We start from the raw sequence: 17,140 nt of genomic DNA, 5'->3' as shown, positions 1-17,140 counted from the left end.
CAGCTTGGGCCTGAAGTGGCTGCACATCTGCCCAGGCCAGCCACCTCATTCAGCTGCCCATGGTTTACAGCAGGTCTTCTCGTTGGAATTCAAGTCCACAGTGATGACTGCCCAGTTGGGTGGCCCAGCACGAACCCAGGCCAGGCCAGGTGCAGGGCCCAGCAAATGTAGGGGCCATGCTGAACTCAAGAGGAACATGTCAGGACCACTTGGAAGTGGCCGTGCTATTGGTGCAAGATAAGGGCAAGCGATACAGGTGCACCTGAAAGTCTGGCCCATTTTCAGGGAACTATTCCATGTAGGAAAATTGGAATCAATAAGTTTAACAATTCCTCTCTAGTGCCAGGGTAGCATCTGACGAAATTACAGAAAATACAGAATCATAAGGGACGTAAGAAAGACAAGCAAGTTTCTTCTTTCAACCTCATTTTCAATAATTTGCCAAGAAATTCTCATGGAAACAGCTGTCCCCAATGTGCTTAGCTTTTCCTTTCTCCACCATACACCCATCACTGCAATTAACCAAGAATACGTTTCCATTCATTCAGCAATAACCACTGAACACTCCCCATGTTGCAGGCATCAGCTGAGGACATGGGTCCTTTGTGATAAAGAAGAAAGTCCCTGTGGCATGCAACTCAGAGCCCAGTAGTAGAGGCAGACAAGATTTTTGTTCCAGCTTGCTTCCAGGTGCCTGATGAGTGATAGGCCCTGTGCTGGGTGCATGGTGGGCCTCATGGAAAAAGAAGAGACAAAGGTGCTCACTGCCTTCCCAGGTGGACCATGTGGTGCTGTGACTTGGCTTTGCATGGCAGTATGAATGTGGGGTGGCAGAGCACAAGGACATGGGGGTTAATCAATGCATGGAATTAGAGGTCACCCAGCCACTGCCTGGAGGAAGCCTTATATTAGTTCCTGTGGCTTTTGTAATAAGTTAGCAAGACCCCCTGGTAGAGGTGCTAACACTTGTGTGGACAGTGGTATTTGACTGGGGAGCACATTTGAAGGGTGATCCCAAGTCCAGTTTTGGACATGCGGAGCCTGAGGTCAGTTGCATGTGTAGCTGGTACTCAGTAAGAGGTCTGGACTAGGGAGGGGGTTGGACAGATTGTTTGGCTTTGGATGCAGTAGATCCCATGGGAATGGGTGAATTTTCCCAAAAGAAAGGGAGAAAAGGCCAGGTATCTCTGAGGAGCTCCAGGTGGAGCCCCGTAACCATCGAGTAAGGGGAATGGCACAGGAGAAGCAGGTAGGAGAAAAACAAGGGGTATGGGCAAGGGGCAGAGAACAGGTTGGAGAAAGGAGATTCAGCTGGGTATTTCTCAGCAGGAGCTTACCACACGAGCTCCAGACGCCTAATTTGGTTCCCGTGGCAGGTGCACAATGCCAGGCTATTGCTCCCACTGTGTTTCAAAATGGAAAATAATTCATCAGGCACCTGTCTAAAGAGCGACCTTACTATTCAGTGGCAAAGCTGTGTCTTTGGTTCTCAGTGCAGGGTTCTTCCCCCCTGTGCCATGCTATTTTCTAAAAACACAGATAAAGATCCCTAGAGGTTATTCCAGGCTAAAGTGATGAATTTACCCTGAGCCCCTTGTTACCAAGTAAGGTCAACTTAAGGTGAAGAGAAAATATTCTTCAGGTGCAGTTTGGTCTCCTCGGACAATCTACCCTTAAAGTAACACCTTTTCATTGTTAATTTTTACAGCTGTTTCTCATCTCCAGCAATAGAGGAGGACCCTGGGGCCATTCTCCAAGGGACTTGTTGAGGCCTGTTTGAGGATTTACGCGATGTTGTAGTGACACCTAGTGGCCTACTTATCGAATTACAATTAAGCATTAAATATGGGAATAACACAATTAGGGCAGCATAAAAAAAAGAGATACACTAAAATGTTACTTTGTGAATTTTGATATAGAAATATTATTCAATTAATCAATCTGAAAATACATGTTTAAAAGTTGCAGTTACGAAAGACAGTTGCCAAAGGGCTGGGACATCAACTTAAGCAGATACTAAGCAATCTGCACCAAATAATAGTGAAAATCAGGAAAGGAGTCTATTCAGGTGTTCATTATTTTAGGGTGGACAGGAGAGTTTGGAGGAAGGATTAATGAAACCTGGGGTAGAAAGTGAGGCAGAAACCTTGAGGTCTGAAGATCTGGGTTTGAATCTCTGCTTCCTTGTGTGGGGCCACCTGGTCTCCTGTTATCTGTCACATCTCTCTGAGACTCGACTTCCTCCTTCGGGAGTGAGGATGCCAAGATTCCCCAAGGAGATGGCAGAGCGCTGGCTGTGCAGGTGTCTAGGACAGAGCCAGTGCTAGCTCATGGAAGCAGCTGTAACTTTTACTATGATCACTGTCATGTTTTTGGTGGGAACAGGTGGTATTTAAGCTACAGGTGAAGATGGGTTACTGTTGTCCCAGCCAACAAGTACAATTAAAGCAGAGGGCAGAGGGTGTGTATGAGTGTGCACACATGGAAATCACAGGGGTCAGTGGGCTGGGTCAGTGGGTGGTGGAGGGGAAGAAGTATGGGTGAGCCCAATAACATAAAGGAAGGGAAGACAACATGAGATGGCAGCTGTGTGGGTGGAAGACAGGTCCAGGAATGGAGGGAGGTTGTGCTGGGGTAACCTGTGCTGGAGAGGACCCAGGGAATCCCCAGGGGGATACAGGTGACACAGCCCTGTGACATTAGTTCAAGACAAGATGTGGCAGATGTGGTCAGGGAGAATCATGGAGAATGAGGGAAAGGGAGTGAGCCAAAATCTTCCACCCTGCTGGAAAGAAGAGAGTCTGCATCTACAGGCGTGGGGGAAGAGCAGGAGTGAGCTCCACTCTGACACGCGAGGCGAGTGTGAATTCAGAGCCGAAGAAGATCTGAAAACAAATCTAGGAAAGTCAAAAATCAATGGAGGAACTGGAAAACTACATTTGAGGATCACAAAAATAGAGATCTTGAATCAATTTGATTGATAATATTGTTTCCTAAGGAAACTTCATAAAGGAAAATAGAGTATATTCAGATAAACATATATAGTTCTTAATTTTATATTTAATTCAGGCAGCTGGGGATTGAAATGTCACTGTAGGCACCATGTGTGATTCAGTGGAAGGATTTAGTGATTTAGTGGGAAGAGGAGAATCTTTGGAGAGAGACTGACCAGTCCTGGTGTAGATTCAAGATACCAGTACCTGAGTTTGAATGTCTGATGTCTCCAGGGTGGGCTCTGTCCTTTACAGAGGCTAATAATCCACACTTGTCAGTGTGGCTGGTTGACTAAATGCTTAGGGTGATGAGCGTATAACTAATTTTAATAAATAAATTCCTGTCCTTTTTGTGACACTTCTGATAGTGAATGTCATGGTCTTAGAGTCCAAGGAGGGTTTGGAAAAAAGCAGCTTTTCTACTTATTTGTTCGTTCATTCATTCATGCATGCATGCCTTCACGCCAGGTGATATCAACTCGACTCCTGGCTGGGAAAGAGCATGAAGAAGGAGCGTGTAGGAGCACATATTTTTAGTTGTCTATTTGTTGCTATTTCCCCAATCCTCGTACTGATTTGAAGATTAATTTTTTAAGTATTATGTGGTTTTTTTTTCATCTTTTGGTCTCCAATACTAACTTGTGTAATATAAGCTATTTGATCTTAGCCCCTCTTAAGAGATGTTCCTTACTTAGACCATGAACCAGGGACAAAATCCTAACGGAATGCCCTGGCCTGCGTGGGCAGGGTGGAATGTGGTTTCTGTCTGCTTTGATCTCCTTCATCCTTTATTTGTACAGCTGGCCCAGGCCCTCTGCCATGGTACGAGGCACAGATATGGGGTCTGACCACACCAGGTCCACCTTTGAGACGACCTAGTGGCTTCATACAGCATGCCAACATTTCTCAGCTGTCAAGCCGATTGCCGTTTCTGAATTCAGTGACTTCGCCTTGTCACATGGAAAGTCACAAACCACAGAGACGATCTGTGCACACAGTAGCAAAAAAAAAAAAAAAAAAAAAAAGGAAAGAAAAGAAAAGAAAAGCAAATGGAAAACCACCAACAACCTAAGAACAAATCAGGGATGGGATGCTGGAAGAAGGTCCTTCTGTGGGCAGCTTTGCTTCTTGCCACACTAAGACGAGGACACCAACAGTTTCATGCCATGTTACTGTTTTCAGGTGGAAGGTTTAGAAGTGGATGCAATATTTCTTTTAAAAAGATTTTTTTAAAATGTTGCAAAATTCCTGTGATTAAGGATTCTTCAGTTATAAAAATGTCCTTGTGGACCTGTTATTGGTGCCTATTCACCAATATAACCTTATAAATAAGTATATTGCCTTATAAATAAGTCATCCTAAATACTTACTTGTAAGCATAGTAAATGGCCTCTTTTTTATATGAAACAATGTAACAAAAATAGAATTACTCTCTACATTGCTGTGGATAAATTATTAACTCCAATTGGCTGAACTAACAAACTACTCTCTCAAAGATTCGTGTTTCGGAAATATTCCTGAGCAGATTTCTGACAGTTTTAGTACTGTTATCCAAGGCTTAATGCATTTCTTTAAAAAATTTATCATATAACAAAATACCTAACAAACAATACGAAAAACAATGCTGAACGCAACATCACAAAGTCTTTCCAGGCTTCAGAAAGCAGGCGCTCAGTGTATTACGTTAGTTCTTCCACTTGCCAAGCAGAGGCTGCACGTGCTGTTGAACGAGGCTGTGGTGGAAGCACAGTGGCTTCCAGGTTATGCCTCAACAATAGACTCCAGCACCACCGTGCTCAGCACGGCTCCTCAACCTGTGCAGTTGTACCCCTCGCACGGTGATATGGGATTCTCACCGTTTTGCAAAACAGCCATAAGCCAATGTTCAGAGTCATAAGGAAGCTTTTACACAGTTCTTTCCTTGGGGTCAGGCAGGGCTCACCTTCATATTTTATTAAGCATTTTATTATTCTCTGCTGTTACAGTTTGAAGATGGTTTCTATTTCCAAACTCATTCGGGAGTTTAATCCCCAAAGTCAGATGTTAATTGCATTGAGAGAGTGGAAACTCAGACCTACCATGGTGTTTAAAGGTGAGGTCTCTGGGATGTGATTAGGTTAGATTAGGTTATTAGGGTGGAGTCCCAATGATTGAATCTTAGGGTGTTAATAAGGAGGAAGAGAGGAATCACACACCCTCACCGTGATATGACATAGCCCAAGAGGTCCTTACCAGAGACTGTGTCATGTTGTTTGGACTTTGTACTTCCAGAACCATGAGCCAAAACCAGCCTCTTTGCTTTACAGATAATCTGCCTCAGGTGTTCGTGTAGTAACAGAGAGCTTACTGATACATCTATCTGCCTTCCTTACCATCATGATCTTGGGCACCTAGGCTCTGTGCTCTAGGAGTTCATGGTCCAGTAGTATGGGGTTGGGAGGGACGCACAGATCAAGACAGGATCATAGGAGCTGGTGAGAGGGCTTAAGACTTAGCATCTTAGGGGCATCCACTTCTCAAGGGCAGGGGCAAGAGATCAGAGAAATCTTTCCAGAGAGACAGCAGGGCCAGGGACGGGGGCAGCCTGGGATGGGACAGCATGCACAAAAACTGTGAAACAACAAAGCTAGTTCAGAAATGGCCAGGAGGTCTGTGTGGCAAGTGGGGAGAAAGAGGGAAGAGAGGAAGGGATGGTTGTCCACAGTAATGCAGATAACCTGTCTTGGTTTCCTTTTCTTTCAAAGTGTTTTTGTTTTCCTCAAATCAGGATGCATTTCTGTGCTTCATTAAGTGGAGTTTTGTCACTCTCAACACTAAGTTAAACGCTTCCCATCTTCTTTTTCCTCTGCAAGTTTCCATTAGCTCATTGGATTCAGAATTGCAAGTCTAAAATGAAACACATTAAAGAGATTTATAGGCAGTTAATCGGTTGTCTCTGTCTCAGTTACCCTGTTGTATTCAAGTGTGTGCTTGATTATGTTTCTAAATAATACATTATTGTAACATACCTTATTCACAGAAGATGATTGGGGAGTTTATGTATAAATTATATGCAAGATAAAAAGGTAATTCTTAAACTTAATGAAAAAGCAGTTATTTCCTGACCCTTATACTTAGAAAAAAATGGGAGCTTTTCAACATATGTTAATTAATCTTACAGAGAAGTGAGATTAATCTTAGAAGTAAAATTAGTTCACATGCATTGAAAAGGTCATATGAAGTCACCGTAATTCTTACTTTCAGATTGTAATTTAGAATTTATGTGATACCCATTTAAATTAATCTGCCCTCACCATGCCCCCAAATGGTTTGTGCCCATATAATTATTGTTCATATTTTAATGGTGTCTTTTTTTGTAACATGTATTTAAATATATTTCAGCTTCTCTTAAAATTCTGAACTTTAAACTGGGTGCCATGGTGTGTGCCTGTAGTTACTCGCAGGTCCAGGATTTTGACACCAGCCTGGGCAACATGAGCCCTGACACATACACACACACACACACACACACACACACACACACACACACACACACTCACACACTCACACACACACACACAAATTAAAAATGAATAAAATAAAATTCTAGGCTTTTAGAATTTTCGTAAATAATAAATAGTAGCCATTGTGATGAGGGCGAGAAACCATCAAGAAAAGGGAAAGTACATGTGAAGCTGAGGGGGGAGTTAGAGAATATCAATAATGTTTGTTGGGTCCGTGACTTAATGGCAATAGGGAAATGTAACTGGTATTTATTGTAAAGGTCACATTTACTGACCTTGGATTGTGAAGCTGCTGCCCTGGCTTCCATTTCTCTCTCATGCCATTTTTTGAAAATGCCTCTGGAAACCTTCATTTATAAACGCGTATTTAGGGAGAACACCTCTCCTTTTGTTTTGTTTCTCTACAGTTGGGGTCATATGACATGCGATTCTATGGTGTGTTCTCTCACTTAACAATGAACCATTTATAATAATAATCCTGATGATAACAGCATCGATTATGATAGGTGCTATGTTAAGCAACATTGCATGCTTTATTCTTATGACATAAGCCATTGACAGATGAAGATGCTGAGGATCAGAGAGGCTAAGAAATGTACTTAAGATCACACAACTAGTAAGTGCACAGGGGCTGACTGCAAAGCCCAGACCCACAATCACTCTGTTTCCTCTTCATGAGCATCATGAGGATGCTCTATGTCAGCCCAGACAGATCTGCTTTGCTTTCTTTAATGACTGCCTACAAACGCCATCAGTGCCCTAGACACTCTTCTTAGACCACGGCTTCAGTGCTCCTGCTGTAGCAGACTTTAGCACCCACCCTGCATCTTTCTGTCTGGGAGCTCTTTTTCAAAGCCCCAAAAGCCCACAGGCACTCCTACCCACCACCAGTGGTCCTCAGGTTAACCCCCAGCTCCCTAATCCTGGCAGGGTAACTGAGATGTGTGTTCCACACTGCATGGAGCTGTGGGAAGGCTGTGGCAACCTACTCTATGAAAGTATTATAATTTATTCATTCAGTCTCTGGTGGGTGGATTTCACAGGATTTCCCATTTTTCCTGACTTTACAAATAACTTAGTGGTGAATATTCCTTTGTTATTGTTACAGGACTCCTGCCCCATGCCTCAGTACCCCCCCCCAACTCACACACACTCTGCCAAGGCCAGCAGCAGTGTGGGCCAAGCCCCAGCAGGTCTGTTACCACTGATTTCCATGAGGGTGCTCTCCAGTGTGGGGCTGACCATGAAGTGCCCAGCATTCATACTTACGGACTGGTTGGGGGGCTCCCTAGTTCAGGAGAGAGGCTGGTTATCAGGACACTCCCAATTACCAGCATGTGTTATTTCTTTCGCAGAATCACGTGAGGTCGGTAGCCAGAATGGATGGGGCTGGTACACTAATTATGGGTGACTCACAGTTCATGAAGATGAGACTCTTCAGGAAACATGTTGTTCAGGGCCCCACACACCTACGGCAGCCCTGTATGTGCCCTAGAAGTTTTAGAGAGCTGATCTGAGCAGATATCTCCTGAAATCCCTCAAACTTTTCTGTCCACAAATCAATTCAGACTTACTTGTTGAATACTTACCCAGGTTGAGTTTGGGGACATGGGCATATAAAATGATTCTTCTTGAAAATCTTTGGAAAACTTTTTAAGAAGCACAAAAAAATCACAGCCTGACTTCAAATGAACACCAAGAGTGCACTCAAACTCTGGAGGTACAACTTGTGCTTCGAAGCTGCCCTCCAGGGGACTCACTGGAGACCACCATGCCTGGGGTCACATAGCCAGGTCTTCACGTGTGGGTGACCTGTGTTGTGATGGCTCATGATGAAGCATCCCTTCATCTCACATCAGATAATAGTCCTGAGACCTCAAATCATCAGAAGCACATCTGAAGTAAGTAAAAGATGTGGTGGTTCTCCTCCCACCTGCATGGCACTCACACCGAGGTGATAAGTCTGGTAATTTTATTTCTATGTTTCATTAACAGCTGGGGAATCTATAAATGCAATCGAAGGAATTAAAATAGTATAAGAACCACCATCAGCCTACATATGTTGACACACACATGCTTGCACACACACACACACACACACACACACACAGGTAATATTGCAAAATTATCATTCCGCTTGAGTTCAGATTGAGAAAGGCAACGGTTTGGTTTCTTACGGTTGGATTAAACACTTGGGTTTCTATTATCAGAACTTGCTCAAACTTTTAACTTTCTAGCCTTCCACGGACCTGAGGGACTCTCTATTTGTGTTAGAAGACATGACATAAAAATCACGCCATGCCCCCTTCCTTCTCAGGGTCAACCAGGACCACTAGGGCCACAGGGTCCAATAGGGCCCTTGGGGCCCCCTGGGCCCATTGGGATTCCAGGAGAGAAAGGACTGAGAGGTGACGTTGGCCTTCCAGGAGCAGCAGGGGAGAAAGGAGATAAGGTAAGACTCACATTTCCCTCTCACCAGTACATGCTCTGCTAGGTTTTTATGATCGCAAGCAGTACGTACTCACATCTTGTGATAAACCAAGTCTGAATTCCTCTGCCACACCAATCCTCATCCCAACTCCCCACTCCAGAGGAGCAGGCCCAGCTAGACCTTTCTCTATACATTTAAACCCCCGAAGTGGGTGACACTTAGGAGTTGCGTTGTTTAGGGGGTTGGCAAAAACCTAAATAACATAATGTCGTGTATCCATGCTAAACTCTTCCTTTTTCACTCAACAATATGTCTTAAAGATTTTTCTATATTAATTGATATAAATTGAATGTATTCCTTTAATAATATGGTATCAGACACCATAGTGTGAATAAGACTGTATTTTATTTCCTGCTAATGAGCATCTGAGTTTCTACCCCAGCTTTGTTTAGTCCCAGTGTGCAAAAGTAACCCCACATATTGCTGTTCACATTGAAGAGTTTGTTACTCCAGGATAGATTGTGAGAAGTTAAATTTCTGACTTAGCATGTTGAATGCTATATTTGAATTGGCACTGCAAATTGCCCTCCTAAGTATTCACCAAAACACTCTTGATCATTGGTGCTTAAACTCAGGAGCCTAGGACTAGGGGTGTGGCTCAGTGGTAGAGCACTTGCCCACTGTACATGAGGCCCTGAGTTCAATACCCAGCTCATCCTCACCTCCCCCTTCCCCAAAGATTAAACTCATCAATATAAAAGCAATGACCATTAAGTGTGTTTTAATGCATCATCAGTTATTCAAATTGTTGTAAGTCAAATTGTTAATCTAAGAATTTAGTAATTTTAAAATCTGTTTTGTTTTCTGGGATTTTTAGGGTCCAACTGGTGTTCCTGGATTTCCAGGTTTGGATGGTGTACCTGTAAGTATCACTAAATTTTCTCCATTATTTTTCAAAGAAGGAAGAAACATTAATTAGAACCTTTGAGGTCACATGTTCAAAAAGCATATATATTGGACAAATTGGCTTTTATTTTGTCATCTTGGTGCAGGGAAGGGTGCTTACATTTTAATTTTATGCAATAATTCTAAAACCAAAATGTTTTCTGTGGAGGGAAAACTTTTCAAAGAGATAAGGTAAAACCATTCAAGATGGGAACTAGATGCACTTGCAGTATCAAGTGCAGTGTTCTGAAATAAACGTATTGCTCATAATAGATGTTTTATTTTCTGTTGAGTCTTAAGATTGAAAAATGGGCTTAAGACTCTCATCTCTAACATGAAAATCAGATGAAAGAATGAAGAGATATTTGGGGGCCTTTGCAATTCATTCATTAGATTCTAAGAATTCCAAGCAAAGTTTTCTCCAAAATCTTCCAGAACACGCCAAACTAAATTAATTTAAGTTTGACATATTGCACATTTTTTTTAATTTTTATTTACTGTATTTTGGGGGGGGGTATCAGGGATTGAACTCAGGGGCACTCAACCACTGAGCCACATCCCCATCCCTATTTTGTAATTTATTTAGAGACAGGGTTTCACTGAGTTGCTTAGTGCCTCTCTAAATTGCTGAGACTGGCTTTGAACTTGTGATCTTTCTACCTCGGCCTCCCACCGAGCTGCTAGATTTACAGGCATACACCACCACATTCGGTCCACACTTTTTATTTTTAGTTTCACTCTGCCACACAGCACTTTTAGGTGGGAAAGGAAGTTTCACAAAATTAAACAAATAAAAACGAGAGTCACAACTGCCATAATTTGAGATCCATGTTGCATAAAACTTTGTGTTATAGTATTCTTGCAAAAATGATTATGATTTTGTTTTTTAGGGTCACCCAGGGCCTCCTGGATCCAGAGGCAAACCTGGCTTGAATGGCTACAATGGCTCAAGAGGTGATCCAGGGTTTCCAGGAGAAAGAGGAGCTCCTGGCCTGGGAGGCCCCCCAGTAAGACACCTATAGCTCACCCTCATAGGAAACTTAACTGAAAAGATCCCATGGTAGGAGTAGGCTTGGTTTGTTCAGGAAACAGAGTCTGGCAAGTGTGCCTGGAGCACAGTGAACAAATGAGGGTAACTTGGGGTGGGGGTAGAGAGGTGGACAGGACTGGAATGAGTGGGAACTGATAGACTGTGGATGGAACCAGATTTTCTTTTCCATGAGGAGACACTGAATAGTTTTAAGGAAAGAAGCAAATTTATTTGATTGATGTTTCATTAAGATGTCTTTGGGTGCTGGATAGTAAGGAGAATGGAGTAGAGAGGCCAATTAGCAAGATTTTTTCATTCAGGGTTTACTTCCATCTAGGTATGTCAAATAGAAAGGATTTAATACAGGGAGTTTGCACTTATCATCCCAGTTAGAGGTGTGGGACTCAGTCCAACACAGGCTACTGATTCCAGGGCTCATGCTTAGCTGAGATCCAGAGTCGGGAATCTGCTTGTCCACTATCCACTGTCTCTCACCGTTGTGTCCAGATACCAGCAAACAGGTTTCTACTTTTCTGTTTGGCAGCAGCAGCTGACCAAGACAAGGATCTCTCCCTCACTCCTGCTTTCCATATCTCCTGGGTGGAACTTAACTCACATCCAGCTGCAAAGAAATCTGGGAAATGTACCTTTTCTCCTTGTAGCTTGTGTAGGGCAAGAAGATAAATTTGAAAGGGATGGGAATGGAAGTCCAGAAACTGGACAATAGTCAGCTCTCGAGGACAACTATGGTGCTCTTGACTTTAGTTTTCTTTAAAAATGTGGACTTCTATTTAAACACAGCTTCAGTCAAGGATATTCTTTCATATTCCCTTTCTCTCCACCTGTTATTTGTCCTCTATTCTTTATATTTATTCCCCCCCCCGCCTCAAACACACTTAAATAAAGATCCAAGATAATTTGACCTTTCAAAATTTATTTTCTGTGACTATTTTGCAGCCTTTCCTCTTCCCTAATTAAATATTATTTACCAAATTTCTTCTAAAAGATTTTCATAGAATCACCACCAGAGTCTTCTACTTTCTCTTCATGCATCTTTCTTTTGCTCTGCATCCCAGTGGAACTAATCTGAATACAGAATCCAAGGAAATTCCAAGCTCACATTTTTCTTGTGGTGGCACATAGGTGCCATAGCCATCTTTCACTGTGAAGAGTCTCTGCCACCTTTTGCTGTCACACTCAGCCATTTGGAGATTCGAGCACAGGCTGTTGGATGTACATTTCTTAAGCTCTTCAAATTGGACCAAACCTTATTCCACTGAGCCACGCACATCCAAGACAGCAGGGGTTCCAAGCTGTAGTTTTGACCCAGCATGTAGTGCTGACAGTAGTGCTGAAGTGTGGCACTGTGGTCTCTTTGCAAATCAACTTCCTTTCCTTCCCTCCCTTGTTCTGGAGGCAGTCAGTCCTTGCTTTGCATGGTAATGTGACAATGGCCATGCAAGCTAGCACCACAGAGAGCATCCTTATTGACCCATGAGATAATTTACTATTGTCCTGTGACATTTAATCATATGTTTTGTTAGTGTTAAAAATTCCTCTTACTGTCACTAATAAAAATAGAAATGAAAAATTAAAACTACTATTTACCTAGTATACTATAATTTAAAACATTGAGAATCAAAGGGTGTTTCATTTCTTTGTTAAACACTTATCAAGAGTAGTTGGAACTGTGCTTGTATTCTTGTTGCATGATTTATGAAACCAAATGAACATGTTTTCTATGCATTAGCAAAATGTCATACTCCTTTGTAAGTGTGGACTGGTTTTCATCGTGGTGGGGCATCTCGCAGGGTTCCTTTACTGGGAAGCTTTTGCCTGTGTTATATCTTCATTCTTTCCATCACAACCCATTCCTCTTTATGTTGCAGAGTTTGTCCCCCTGCCTTCAGGCTGTGTGTGTGGAGTCCCTTCAACAACAGTGGGGTCCACATTCTCCTGGTCAGCTCCATTTGGAGGTCACTTTCAATGTAGACATTTTCTTCATTCATTTGGTCTTTGCTGGCTGATTCCCTCCTTCATGGACCCATCTTTGTAACATGTCATTTGAGCTGGGAGATAAGAGACAGCACATCTCCGTGTTTTGCTATCTATGTGTCTGTGTGTGTGCTCTGAATGATAGACACGCAGGAAACAATCACAGACAGGCTTTGAAAGAATGACATCGTCTTTCAGTGATCATGACTGACGTCTCTTATTCCTATAGTGACCTGTGCACTGAAGAGCTAGCAGGGAAGTTTGGTCTTTCTGCAGTTATTCAACTGATTTCAGTTATGATGGGAACTAAAGTTTGGACCCTGTTGTTGGAGGACTTGGTATTAGTTAACTATGGAACTGAATTCATGCAGATTGGACCTGTATAAAGCCAATTGCTCTGTATAGGCACATGTGAGTCCTCAAACTCTTGATGTCACTATAAAACCCTTAAATATTTCCCATATGAAGAAAACCTGGTGCTCTTGTAAGTCAGGTCAAATTTGAAATTTGTATGTTTTTTTCATAATAGTTGGAATGAAGAAGGCAAAATTTTTATAAGGCAACCAACTTTAAATATATTAAGATATTAAATAGGATATTAAGATTTAACATAGAAAAACCTCTGAAGGAAATACATTGAGGCTTTTCATTCACTTTAAAAAAAAACACCCTAAGCCAATAGCAGCTACATACAAAAATCTTCCCAAAAGAACATGCTATAGTTTTGAAAGGTTAGTCTTATATAGAATATAAGCTCTATTTTAAATACAAATACTGAAATGGATAAAAAACAATACTTTCATTTTTTAACTTTTTCTCATGCATAGATTAAAATTGCAGAATTGGATATTTTTAAGAATAATGTCTATATTTTATATGGTGAGGAAAATGCAATCTTCTTGCTGAATAATGAGTAAATAACTATATATTAGTGAATACTCTGTCTTAGAAGATTCCTTAACAGACCCTAACTATATGAAAACTTTCGGATGATAATAATAATTAAGATGATAAATCTCCACTAGTGAAATTGCTCCAATGGCAATTTTACTGGTGAGTAATATTTCATATAAAAAAGAAAATATTGAAATAGTAATATTCTTTTTCCTCTTAAGTGAATATTTTATTTCTAGGGCCTTCCTGGAGAATATGGAGAAAAAGGAGATTCAGTGTTCATTTTAGGTATCATTAAAGGTATTCAGGTAAGTATTATGATCATTGTGGGTGGAAAATTTTCTTCTTCTAAGGAAGTGAGCTGTGTGGGAAACACTTGGACAGGGATTTCCTGAGGAGTGTCACTGGATGCACTGATTTTTTATCATTGCCCTGACATACTTAGATGGCCCCTTGCTTCTTGTGTGAAGGCAATGGCCTTAGCTGCTATGGTTATATAATTCCAGTGTCTCCTCATCTCAGAGTTGCAAGGATACATTTATTTCAAGATTTCTCAAGTTGGCATTTGGGGCCAGGTAATCACTTGCTGTGGGGGCTTTTCTGAGCATTGTAGGATATTGAGCAGCTCGCCTGGCCTCTGGACTCGACCCACTAGGTGCAGGTAGCATCTCCAGATATGACCAAGTGTCCCCTGAAGGAAAATAAGCCCTTGTTGAGGACCACTTATTTATTCATAATTAAAATATTCTAATAGTGATACTTGTCCTCATGTATAATAAGTCACCACTATTGATCTTATGAATTATGGAAATCTTCTAGCACTATCATTTATAAATTAAGTGCTTCTGTGTTTTTAGCAGACACACTGATGTACAAACATTCCAAAATAAGCTCTTGAGTGACCAACTCATCTCTGTAATATAAGACGTCATGGATAAATAAAGGAAGGTCAGAAAAAATGATGATCAAGAGAAAATATAGTACATTTTCAAGACATATGGTTATACCCTCTAAAGGAAGAATGTTCTACAACAATTAGTTAAAACTCATCCCAGACTACTACTAGACCCTAAGTTCTGTGGCCACACTAGAGTGCTGATCCTTTTTTGAGAGCTCACAGTATTTATTTGTAGTCTCTGCCCCAATTCATACATGAACAGCAAGAACTATGATTTTGCTTAATGTTTAAACAACATAATAAACTTCATTATAAAACAGGGTCATTCCAGATGCCAGTGTGGTGTGTTGGAAGGAGCAAACTGACCCTTAGTTACCATGTGACATCAAGTCATCCCTTGACACTCATTTCCCTTCCTTATGAAAGAAAATTAAAATATTATTTACCCTGCTTTCCTCTCAGCATTATCAAGATGACCTGTTATAACAATTCAAATTGCAGCATATTATAAACTGTAACATACTTCTGATATTAGTTATGGAAATTATTATTATCTTTCTGTAATTGTGATGATAATTATACGTGGAAAGAGAGGAGGTATAGAGAATTCCTTGTCTTAAGCAGAAACTAAATAAAAACAGTCTGTGGATCAAATACCTTTGAGAAACCATGCTCTTAAGTCCATATCCACTTCTGACCCATTCAGATGGCTATTATTAAAAAAATGACCAGTGTTGGCAGCTACCCAGAGAGTTGGACCCCTCGTCATTGCTGGTGGGAATGTAAAATGGCTTAGCCGCTGTGGAAAACAATAGAGCAGTTCCTGAAAAAATTAAACCCGGGTTCCTATATTACCCAACAATTTCGCTTCTGGGGTACATAACCCAAAAGACTGAAAGCAGAGTCTGGAACAGGTATTAGTGCATCCACAGCAGCATTCTTCATAATTGCCCCAAAGTGGAAGTTGCCCAGGTGTCTATCAACAGATGAATGGATAGGCAAATGAGTATGGGTGGGTGCATTCCTACAAATGTATATTCTTCATCCTTTAAAAGGAAGGGAATTCTGACACATGCAACAATATGCATGAACCTTGATCACATAATGCTAAGCGGAATAAGCCAGTTGGAAAGGGGTAGATATTGATTCCACTTACCTAAGGCCCTCGAGTGGTCAAACTCCTAGAGATGGAGAGTGGAGTGGCAGTTGCCAGGGGCTGTGGGGGCCTGGGGGAGTTAGTATTTAATGGGTACAGAGCTTTCTCTGGGGAAGATGAAAAAGTCTGGAGATAGGCCACTGTCATGCTTGAATAGTAATGCGCATGCACTGAGTGCCACAGAAATAACTGTACGCCCCAAAGAGGTTAAGATATCTTATGCATAACTTATATTTTTTAAAAGAGTCTATATCCAAGTAAATACACACCTAAAGCAGGTTGAGTCTCAGGGCAGAGTCCATCATAACGTCTGGACAGAGGCAAGTGTGAGAGACACTCCCCAGAGCCCCTTCTACATCCCCTCTAGGGTGGTCGAAGGAGCAAGGCCAGGTGTGGCCATGAGACCAGAGACAGGCAAACTGACGGAGGAAGGGCCAGTGCAGTGAGAACTTAGGCAAATTTAAACAGAAAGGCAGTCTTCATGTTCATTCTATGTCATCGTGACTTTAGAGAGGATACAGTCCCCACTGAGTAGGAGGAGAATTCAGGGCCTGGGAATGGAGAAGGACAGTCACCTCCCCAGTGTTGATCTTCCCAACACTGAAAAATTGAGCAAACCCCACCCTTAGTCTAGTCCAAATAATTCCTATGTGTGTTTCTATTTTTATATCCTGTGTGTTTTAGGGAAATTGTGTGGCTCTTATAAAACCATATGTTGCTATTTTTACAGGGAGACAGAGGGGACCCAGGACCACCTGGCTTACCAGTAAGTCTCCCGAGCATGCTTCTCCCATGCTTCTCTTTCTTCTGCAAACAGCCTACCATGCACACTCAATTTTAAACCCAGCAGGACCAGCTGCACAATTTGATGGTCCCACCTAATCCCAAATGAAAATGTAGATCCCTTAAGTAACAATTGTTAAGAACTTCAGCTGGAGACAGCAGAGCATGAAGTTCATCTGTGACAGGCACACAGGTTGAGGCCCACAAGGCAGGCCTTGGTCTCATGAGGCCTCCCCTTATCTTCCCTTCTCTCTTAACCATCATTTGGGTTGATCAGGTCTATGCAGACACTTAATATTTAGGAAGGTAAGTCTGCTTGAAAACCACATATATAATAGGCCTCCTGCAAACACCAAGTGGAAATTATTTTACTCTGACTCTCGGTGCCATTTTTGCCTGCTGAATCAGCAATTGCATATCCTATTTAATATTTTGCTCCACATTCCCTTCCCTGAGATGTCTGGTTCAGTGATGACATTAGTCTTGTAGAAAATGAGATGTCCTTGATGGCA

The 17,140-nt window shown here is 41.8% G+C and overlaps 1 protein-coding gene across 10 annotated transcripts in view; it reads left to right on the top strand.

The window, feature by feature from the left end:
• Col4a4 (collagen type IV alpha 4 chain) overlaps positions 1–17,140 on the top strand; it is a 128,821-nt gene that overhangs the window by 28,006 nt on the left and 83,675 nt on the right. For 9 of the 10 annotated variants that reach the window (XM_078018111.1, XM_040267926.2, XM_078018109.1 and 6 more), the window contains 5 exons: positions 8,814–8,948; positions 9,805–9,849; positions 10,763–10,879; positions 14,031–14,099; positions 16,576–16,611. In XM_078018111.1, the coding sequence (XP_077874237.1) occupies positions 8,814–8,948; positions 9,805–9,849; positions 10,763–10,879; positions 14,031–14,099; positions 16,576–16,611 (402 nt within the window). Of the gene's footprint in view, positions 1–8,813; positions 8,949–9,804; positions 9,850–10,762; positions 10,880–13,186; positions 13,309–14,030; positions 14,100–16,575; positions 16,612–17,140 lie in introns of those variants that run through there. The other variant, XM_078018114.1, reaches the window with a different exon arrangement.

The sequence above is a fragment of the Ictidomys tridecemlineatus genome, chromosome 7 (genome assembly GCF_052094955.1).
Source record: "Ictidomys tridecemlineatus isolate mIctTri1 chromosome 7, mIctTri1.hap1, whole genome shotgun sequence".
Classification (NCBI taxonomy): domain Eukaryota; kingdom Metazoa; phylum Chordata; class Mammalia; order Rodentia; family Sciuridae; genus Ictidomys; species Ictidomys tridecemlineatus.
This window is presented reverse-complemented; position numbering and strand designations above follow the sequence as displayed.